The sequence below is a fragment of the Mytilus trossulus genome, chromosome 5 (assembly GCF_036588685.1).
Source record: "Mytilus trossulus isolate FHL-02 chromosome 5, PNRI_Mtr1.1.1.hap1, whole genome shotgun sequence".
Taxonomy (NCBI): Eukaryota; Metazoa; Mollusca; class Bivalvia; order Mytilida; family Mytilidae; genus Mytilus; species Mytilus trossulus.
This window is the reverse complement of record NC_086377.1, coordinates 52,143,598-52,154,506: the sequence shown is the minus strand read 5'-3', so window position 1 is coordinate 52,154,506 and position 10,909 is coordinate 52,143,598. Positions and strand designations below refer to the sequence as shown.

The following is a 10,909-nucleotide window of genomic DNA, read 5'->3' as shown; positions in this document are numbered from 1 at the left end:
TATATTTATAAAATAATAAAATCATTTAAAAATTTTACATAAACATTTACATTGTACATGTGTAAATAAAGGGATATGGAGGAAATGTACATGGGACAATGTACATTTTGTATATATTGCATATAGAAAGAACAATGTATCCTTTTTATGCCTACATGATTATCACTTAAATCATTCAGAACAGCACTAAAGTGGCCCCTGTTAGGCAGTAAAAGAATGTACATGTACTGAAGAAAGGACATATTGTAGGCTACTGAATCAGAGATTTATAATATGGACTCTCTAGTAGATCATACTTACATGTTGTACCTTGACCTTTTCAGATTCATCATGATCATAAAAGTTAAGAAAGTTTTGTGCTATTTGTTATTTATGTACATGTATGTACTCTTAAATCAGTCTATTGTATGCAATCTTCACTAATATAATTATCAATTGAACTTTCATTAATAATATGAAAAACATCAAAGTGGTACATGAACAATATATGTTCCACATTATGTCTGTTGGTAATTTATAAATGCAACAATGTTCATTTTTTTTATTTACAGGTGTCTGTCGCAGATGTATTGAGTCTCACAAGAATGAGTTACAGATAGGAACACATATGAAAGAAGAACTAAGAGGTACATCTAGCTGTAAAAATGATATAAATTGCATTATGACATTGACATTATCAATTGTTGTTACATGTCTACAAAGATGAATTTTCAGTTTGATGAATTAGTACCATAAGAACCATGTTTAAGTTTGGTTAAAAAATTTAAAAGTGATACATAGATCATGCAGAGTTTCAGATTTTTCCAGCTAATCAGGTTATAGTTTTTGGTTTAAATCAAATTTAAGTCCCATTAAACTGGAAACTAAAGCACATCACAAAAATTAATACCATTAATGGAAAACTTTACTTTCAAATAGGTTTATACATTGTAACACCCCCTCAACACTGTTCTAGGGAGTATATAAATCATCCTGTCCTTTTGTCTGTCCATATGTCTAGAAAGCAGAATTTATCATTAGATATACTGATACTGATAATTCTTTACACACTCTGTACTTGAAGATAATACTGTGGGACTATCCAATATATTTCAAGGGAGATAATGGAAATGACCAATATCAAGTTTAAAGTGTGACATTGCATCCTTATCTGAGTTAACTCACATTTGTAGTTTTTATTGATAACCATAATTAACATGATTGTAATTATATGTATACTGTGAATTTAGAATTACTAAAATCTATTTATATTTTTTTTTATAAATTTTAGAAATATGCAGTTTTCTTGAAAATGCAACAGACAGGATTGATACAGTTGAAAATGTAACTGGTACAATAGGTATTTATCAATATATATAAAAACATACATGTATTTACATGTTAATACAATATATGAATTCAAAACAACAAAACAAAAATAAACAAGTGAATAATCAACTGATTAAATTATGATTGTATATGTGCCCTAGCTGCTTGAAATTCGGTTGTGTCAGACACTAAAAGCTACATAATGACCAAAAAGATCTCTACTTCAAAAGTTTATTTTAAGGATTGCAACCGTTTAATGTGCATTGCTTGATAACATCAGCACAATAGATAGCAGACCTTTTGAAGACATGAAAAATCAAAAGTAAAAAAATAGGCATCTCTGTTTCTCGTGTCTTATGTCATGTCATGTTATGTGTCATGTATGTTATGTCACATGTCATGTATGTTATGTCACATGTCATGAAATATGCCATGTCACATGTCATGTTATGTGTCATGTATGTTATGTCACATGTCATGTTATGTGTCATGTCACATGTCATGTCATAATGTTATATGCCATGCCATAATATATCACTTATCATGTCATATGTCATGTCATATTATCCATGTGTGAATATCTCACAATTCTAGTTAAATTTAACTGTATGAAGGTTATTTTGAATAGCCCTAAAATAATAATTTTCATATTTTATGCTTCATTATCTAAAAAGGAGTGACATAGACATAGACATACAATGCATAATATTTAGAATACAATTTTTTTTAGAGCTTGTGACTGGAAATGGTGAAAATGAAGAAGACAACAATTCTGAAGCTTGTTCTGCAATAAGTTATACAGGTATGATTTTTAAATGGTGTTTTTTAAACATTTAACACACAATGTTATAATTTAAGCTTTATGAAGACTTTTGAGAAGGAAATAATTAATACCAATAGTTGTTGGGATGTGAACTTGGCAATTGCAAATCTATATTGATTTAGATTTGGCTTTTGATCATGCTAATGTATTGAACATTTCTGCCATTTTCAGTTTATCTTTATTAGTCCCCTACCAACAAAGTTTAAGTGGACTTTAGGGTTTGCACTCTGTCCGTCTGTTTGTCTGGCAAATCAGCTTTCCACACTTTTTTGTCATGCTTGATGGTCTCTTGTTTGAATTGTTTTACTCTGGTCACTGACTATGGGGTATGCACTTTGCTCATTATTGAAGACAATTACAACCAAAACCAAGGAGATAATGCAAACTCAAAAAAACAAAAGAAATTAACAACAACAATAAAAAATAAGAAATAAGAAATAACATGAACTCCACTGAAAAACAGGAGTAAAATTAGGTGTTCCGGAAGGCTGTACAGTGACCTATGGTTGTTAATTTCTATGTCATTTTGAATCTTGTGAAGAGCTATCCCTTTGGCAATCACACCACATCTTCTTTTTTTTTGTTCTGATTTGATGATATATTTCAGATTTATATGATCATTGTACTTAGAAAATCACACAATGAATCAATTTTCTGCATTTTTTTTTAGTCATGCTCGACTACCGTTATATTGATTTGATATATGGTATATCTAGTTTTTTTACATGTATCAAGTTCGAATTTTGTTTTCGGGAACAATGCATTTTAACTAAAAGGGAACTATACTTATTGCCATGCAATACTCTCAGAATGCAGATAGACTAAATTCTGTTAATGTAATAGATTTAAGGGTACTGTATTGTCATCAATAGAAAAAACTCTGAACTATTTTTAGAGTTTTATATGCCATAACATGACTTAATAAAAAAAACACTTGAAATTGCCTGGTCTATACACATGATACAATAACATGTATGAAAAAACCAGCAGCCAGATTTATATATAACAAAAAACAATTAACAAAAAAATACAAAAAGAAACGCATCAAGTCCATTAAACATAAATTGTGGAAATAAATCCATCAAACAATGATCATTGTGATGTCATATATAGCATTATTTATCAAAATCAGTATATTTTTTATTCTTTTTTACAGAATTTGCAGCTGATGGCAAACTTGAAGATATCATGATGGATACTGCAATGTCTATGAATTCAGGTATAATATCTGTTTACTAAAATTGCACTTTTTGTCTCTTTTTCATTTAAAAAAAACTATGCAATTTAGGTTTGTTTTTATTATACCCAACATACAAAGTTTTAGAGGGTAAATAGGAAGTACTCTGTCTATCTGTCCATATTTCCTGTAAGCACAATACCTCAACAAAAGGATAGATACTGATGAAACTTTACACAGATGCAATAAACAATCTGAGGATGTCCATGAAGAAAATAATCCTGGTCAGAAATATTTCAAGGGAAATAATTAAACATACTTAGTTTAATATTGCAATATGTGGCAACATATCTCATATGTGCAACTCATCCATAATGGCTTAATTCATATTTACACATTTGCAGTACACTACCTGAGAATGTGCACGAAAAAAAAAAATCCTGGTCTGAAATATTTAAGGGAGATAATTGAAAGCACTTCTTTTAATATTGCAATATGTGGCAAGAGGTCTAAGTGTAACTTAAAAGCTTGATCAATATTGATGAAACTTTACACAGTTAAATTATACAGCCTGGGAATGAGCATGAAGGAAATAAACTCCTGTCTGAATTTTGTCAAGGGAGATAATTGAACTAATTTAGTTTATTAAATATGGGATGTAGGGATATCCTTCAGTGAGTTGATTCTCAGTTCTATGTTATACTCTCAGAATGCTAAATACTATTAACACTGGTGTGTGTACTCTTGTGACATTTGTTCTTGTCACTAGTCAAATTTTACCTCAATTTTGTCACCAATAAAAACATTCTGGCACTCATACCACATCTTATTTATAATATATATATGTACTATAATTATACCCACGCTTTAAAAAATTGGGGGTATACCTCTGTCTGTCAGTCAGTCCATCCGTCCGTCCTTCCGTCCCATAAATATTTTTCGTTGCATTTTTTTGAGGAACTACATTACAAGGATTTCTGAAATTTGGTTTCAAGGTTTATATGAGGGAGCTATACTTCATTTTCAGATGCATCACTCAACAACTTCCTGTTTACTGAAATTTTCTTCGCATTTTCTCAGGATGTACATATCACAGCTTTCTGAAGTTTTGTTTTGAGGTTTATATTTATAAGTGAGCTATACTGTGTGATGCATTTTAAGATTCATCACACAACAACTTCCTGTTTACCGAAGACTTATATATTTTAACACATAATAGCAAAGTTGTAAATTTTCGTCACAATTTTCTCAGGAAGTACAGATCACAGCTTTCTGAAATTTGGTTTCAAGGTTTATATGAGTGAGCTATACTGTGTGATGTGTTTTCAGATTCATCAATCAACAACTTCCTGTTTACTGAACACTTACATACATCTATTTTAACACATAATACCAAAGTTGTAAATTTTCGTCACATTTTTCTCAGGAACTCCAGATCACACCTTTCTGAAATTTATTATCAAGGTTTATATAAGGAAGCTATACCATGTGATGTGTGTTAAGATTCATCACTCAACAACTTCCTGTTTATCAAACACTTGCAAATTTTTACATATATACATGTAATAGCCAAGTTATAAATTTTCATTGCATTTTTCTCAGAAACTACATGTCAAGGCTTTCTGCAACTTGGTATCAAGGTTTAAATTAAAATTTTGCAAGCTTTACCCAGTGATAAGTTTTTAGATTGGACACTTAACAACTTCCTGTTTACCCTTTTCTTTTAGCGGGGGTATCATTAGTGAGCATATGCATTAGCTCACAGATTCACCTGTTTATAAAGCTATGTTTAACCGTTATTACGTACACAGAAACGAAAACAAATCATTTTTCTATCCATCAAGGACCACAAAGAAGCAGCAAATTAAAGTAAAAATTGTACATATTAAACTTGACCTCAATTTTGTCATCAAAAATAATATACAAAAAAAATAACATGAACCAAATAATTGCTTGATAGCTATAGGTTCCTAATTATCCTATTTACATATTATTTAATAGTGCCTATTGCTTTTGAGGCCACTACATTCAAGTTCAAGGTTAATGTTGTGATAAATAAATGAACTGAAATTTGTATAGAAATGATTTTCAGATGCAATGTATGTGTGAGAAATGAATTTCATAAAATCGTTTTATTTTTCAGAACCTGATTTGTTTTCATCACAGACAATATCACAGGCAACCGCAACATCAAGTTGGTCCAGAGATGAGAGGTCACAGAAAGAAATATTTAACTGGGCAATGGAAGTTATGTCTAATGGGCAGTACCTAACTCTTAAATCTCAAGCATCTATAAAATTTGAAGAGCTACAGTATTCTACTAAAATGTACTATATAAGGCAAGCACGTTCAGCATTTGAAATAGTGTGTGAAAACATTGCTCCATCCCAAGGTTTAGAACTGATGACACAAGTATGCCATAGCATGAAATTGAAGACCTCAGAATCAAAGCAAAAAGATGCATTAACTGAGACTATCATATCAGCTTACAACAAGGCAGAAGATCACACTACCAAAGTCCAGGTTTTGTCTTTGATTGTGGAGAAGTATTCAAAATCTGAACTGTTATCCTTCATTCAAGGATTGACTATATATAAAATTGATGCAGCAAGAAAATATGCAGCAACTCATGGACCAGGACAATATGTAACTCCACCAAAGATAACACGCATACGCTTGCCAAAACAGAAAATCCATCATTTCATTGAATTTATTTCTTCCCCATGCTACCTTCAGGTTGTTGGATTTGGATCAAGACATCTAAAACTGTCATCAGGCTTGGTTGTTAAAGTACCAAAAGTAATAAGAACCATGATTGCATCACGACTCATCAATGCTTATACCAACTACTGCAACGAGAACTCCATCATTCCACCATGTAGCAACTCAGTTCAAGATCATAAAAGCTTGTGCTGCCTCACAATTAAAATCCCTACATGGACTAGACAACTACATTAGTGATGGCATGGATAGTATTGATACTTTAAAGAAAGTGGTATCAAATCTTGGCACAAATGGTATGATAACAAGTAAAGTAGATGATCTGAATGAAAGTTTAGACACCTTAAAATTACATCTAAAGAATGAATTTCAAAATCACCTGTCATCAGAAAGTGATTGCAATGAACATTGCATTCACTTATCATTATCAGAAAAGGGTTGTGAACATGTGCACAGAACAACATGTCAACCTTGCAGTAGGATGTACCAAATTAAAGATGAACTTCAAAACCTTATGACCTCAAATTTTCCAGACATTAACTCAAAAGAAAAAGAGGAATTTGAACATGACATCTCAGTATCAACAGAAAAAATTTGGGCATGGAGGGATCATTTAATCAGAACAGTGAATCAAGACTCCTGCAAAAAGGACCTACTTCAAAACCTACAATCACATGAAGTATTGATTATTGCTGATTGGGCCATGAAATATATTCCACAAACTTTCCGAGAAACTCAGAGTGAATGGTTTGGGAAACAAGGTAGCAGTTGGCACATGATCTGTGCCCTTGTCAGAAAACCACAATCTGAAAATGATAGCAATGATGAAGATGATAAGAACTATGACATATATTCAATGGTACACATTGTAGAAGAACAAAAGCAGGGTTGGCACATAGTATCACAGATTTTCAGTAGTGCATTTAAAATGCTGAAGTCCATTCATCCACACCTAAGAGATGTTTACATTAGGTCTGATAATGCTGGGTGTTACCATGCCTTACCATTGCTGTCTTATCTATGGAAATTTCGTAATGATTTGTCATTGAATGTAAAGCAATAAAATTTCAGTGAAGCCCAGTCAGGCAAAGGTCTATGTGACTCAAGGACAGGAACTTGTAGGCTTCATATGCTGAATTTCATAAATGAAGGTAATGACATCACCAATGGTATGGAGATGAAACAAGCTCTTGAAAGTCATGGAGGTATAAGAAATACATACATTTCCGTGGTGACAGTAGCATCTGAAACACAACCAGTTTTGTATGGACAGATAAAGAACCTACAGATTTCAAAATTCAATAATTTCAGCTTTGAAGATGAAGGCATGATAGCATACAAGGCTTATGGTATTGAAGGTGAACTTGTAAAAGCAACAGATATGACAAGAATATCCAACAAGTTGATGATATTTGATACTAATTTGGTAAGAATTTATTGCTCAATTTATAATACATTTGAAAATTAATATAATTAAAAGAATTGAAAATAAAGGGATATGGAGTATAAATGTACATGGGACAAAATCACACAATACATAGAAAAATGCAAATTGTCAATGAACAGGGCTTATATTCATGTTTTTCAACTTGACAATTGCTAGAGGGTCTTTTAAAATGAATGTGCAACAGTAATTACAAAAATACTGATCATGATTCTACCACTTTTTGCCATGCTTACTCTATACATGTACAATGTATGCGATGATAATGTCACCAGTTCATATAAAAGATTAAAAAAATATATTTCTAAAAGCATGCTTCATTAATGGAGTAAGACCATATACATAATATACATAACTTATGTTGGTAATGAAAAATGTAAAATAACGATAATATACCTACACACATGTAGGATGTTGAAATTTAAGAGTTATGCACTGTTAATGATTTTGTTCAGTTTGATGGTCTAGTACAGAGATGAGTGTTTCATCTAAGGACAACTTTAAAATGAATTGCAAAAATCAATTAAAAGGGATGTATTATATTTTCTTAGTGTTATCAAAAAAAGAATACTCTTAAAGTTCTCATCCATCATGATGTAAAAATTACTTATAGCATGTTAATATTTTTTACAGACAATTGGAGATCCAAAACAACCAGAAGAAAAACCAGCTTCCAAAAAAGCTATTAAGCAGAATTCTACTTTCCCATGCTTTGAACCAGATTGCCTTTTAGTATTCAAGAAAGAAGACCAATTAATAACACACATTTCCATTGGTAAACATGTATTTGACAATGAAAAAATTGATAATATTTCCGATACATGTAAAAGGCTATGGTATTCTAAATGTCACGATATTAGATTTTTAAATAAACCTTTGATGTCTACTGTTGGGTCAGAACAAATGCAAGTTCAAACTAATAACAATTACAGTCAGGCTCCTGGTTATGCATTGAAAAAGAGGAAAAAGGCAGTCAGATTTTCACCCAAAGTGAAGGAGTATTTGATTGTGTTATTCAATGTTGGGGAAGAGTCGGGGAAAAAACCTAGTCCATATACAGTTTCCAAACAAATGAGAAATGAGACAGATTTGCAAGGAGATAGAATATTCTCACCATCTGAGTGGCTTTCCCATCAGCAAATTAGAAGTTTCTTTGGAAACCTGTGCATGAAAAAACAGACAGTGGACAAATCTAAAGATAAATCTGTCAAGCTTGTCAAAATTGAAGATAACCAAGAAGATGATGAAGACCTTCAAAATGTTCTTAGCAGTTTAGAGGCAAATGAACACAATACTATTTTGTCTGAAATTGTTTCTGTATTGACTGTTTAGGTTATTGATCATACATGTACCTTTGAAATTGTTTTCATCATCATTGACCTGTTAATTGAGAATTATTTTAACAATTGATATGAGATATATTACATTGAAATTTAAGTAAACTCTTAGACTGTTCGAAAAAAAAACATTTTTGGAAGAGTTATGGAACTTTGACCATACTATATTAATTATAATACAACCATGACACCTTGATTCTTATCAATTATGACAATAGTAATGAATACCTCTAAATATCATATATTTATGCATCCAAAGAAAAACATAAGATACTAGATTGTACATCAATTTAAAAAGTTGTTTTAAATAAGTGAGTACAGTTTGACACATTAATCTTTTCTAGTTTTGTATTATGATATAAGGTTCAAAGAAAAAAAAAGAGTTTAAAACTTCCAAAAATATAATGACAAGTCTTCATAACATACTGATAATTTTATTGTAAAATGAACATTATTAATTGATACTGATTAATTTAATGTTTTACTCTCTTGTGTAACTTTATTACCCTTTATATAAATTTGACGACTTTTTTACACCTGTTTTTTTCACCTCGTCCATTGATCAATGCAGATGATCCATTACAACTTTGGATCTAAATGTTCAGCATGTCAGACATTTATCAGACTATCTGCAAGTGTGTACTGTACTCACACAAATAATTGATTTTGTAATTGTAATTTTATCAACAGCAATAAAATGTGTTGCAAACGTCATTTTTTTTTTACCATTCAGATACACACTTTATGTCCGCAAAACTTTGATTTTTTTAATATGTTAAATTTAAAAAAGATTTTTTTTGGTCAATATTTTATAAAGCTGACTTCAATTTAATCATATAACACTTTGTTAAGACTTAATAACCTTTCAGAGTCTGTCAGAAAGGCAAAAAAAAATATTACCTTGATATCATAATTTCTCTAAAATTAATTTGCAACAAAATTCCATTCATTACAGTTTAAATCTTTGGAAATGGAATGCTTATGAAAAAAAAATAGATCATTTAAAGCGTTTTTTGGGACACAGTGCCTGTTTTTGTGTTTTTAGCTAAAAAAGTCATATTTGTAAACAATTATGCATTTTCCTCGCCTGTCTTTTTTCTTTATACTATTATGTTTTATGAAATTGTTCATAAACATGCTTTGGGTGTTATAAATGTATTTAAACTTCTAGAAGTGTTATTGTATTTTTTTTAATTAAAGAAATCAATGAAATAGGTGCATTTGATGAAGTGGATCTGTTAATGAGCTTGGTAAAATCCATTGTCCATCCCGTTACCATGGTAACCATTGACCTAGGGACATCAAACTATCATGACTTTCATATGAGGTCAACTTCATCATTTAAGCAAAGTTTCATCAAAATCTAACAACCTTGCATGGATAGCCATCTGCATGGTTTTCTCATAGACAGCCATTTAAACACACCTCTCTTTATGTATCTCTTTTACCATTCTATCAAAACTCTCATACCTATCTTCTCTCTCCCTCTTCATTTCTCCCAAGGATTATGTTAGTTCATTAGCTTTTCTCTTTCGGGGTTGCTTCCCTTTTCCCCCTTTTTGAACTTTATTTTTCTCAACACTCAAATCCATGCAATGGTCTCAGCTGGACGGATGTTGGGGTTTTCTCCAACAGCTGCTTCCATTTCCTCCAGGTATTTGAAGTTATGTGTTCCTTCTCCTCTCTTTCGGTTCTTATCCTCCACCTGTTTGAACTTTGATTCCAGCTTCTGCCACTTGGATTTCAGTTGAATCCAAGTGACATGTTCAGCTTGTTTATCACTTGTGGCATTAAACTTTATTGTAATTATTTCCCACACTGCCTTCTTAGTAATTCTCCCCTCCTCAATTTTTTTTGGAATGCAATTTTCGATATTAGATGAGCCTCTTGATGCTGCAGTCATGCCAGATATATTTTCCTGAAATTTATATCATTTTACTTACTTTACATGTTAAATTATATGTATTTTTTACAAATCCAGATTATGTGGGCTGTTAAAGACATATTTCTTTATGTTAAAATGTTGGATTAGTTTTCATTCACCTTGTTAAAATGTTGAATTAGTTTTCATTCACCTTTTAACAACAATCATCTGTTAA

The 10,909-nt window shown here is 31.2% G+C and overlaps 1 protein-coding gene across 1 annotated transcript; it reads left to right on the top strand.

Annotated features, from left to right (window-relative positions):
- Nucleotides 1-7,158: 7,158 nt before the first annotated feature.
- Nucleotides 7,159-9,054, top strand: LOC134719711 (uncharacterized). Its single transcript, XM_063582676.1, has 2 exons — nucleotides 7,159-7,455; nucleotides 8,107-9,054. The coding sequence occupies exons 1-2, from the start codon at nucleotides 7,159-7,161 to the stop codon at nucleotides 8,803-8,805; spliced, it is 996 nt and encodes a 331-aa protein (XP_063438746.1). The 3' UTR covers nucleotides 8,806-9,054.
- The last annotated feature ends 1,855 nt before the right edge of the window (nucleotides 9,055-10,909 follow it).

Bases quoted from the DNA above. Each gene is read 5' to 3' on its own strand.
- LOC134719711 (XM_063582676.1), top strand. From the start codon at position 7,159: ATGCTGAATTTCATAAATGAAGGTAATGACATCACCAATGGTATGGAG. The intron at 7,456-8,106 runs GTAAGAATTTAT...TATTTTTTACAG, and splicing joins TGATATTTGATACTAATTTG to ACAATTGGAGATCCAAAACA.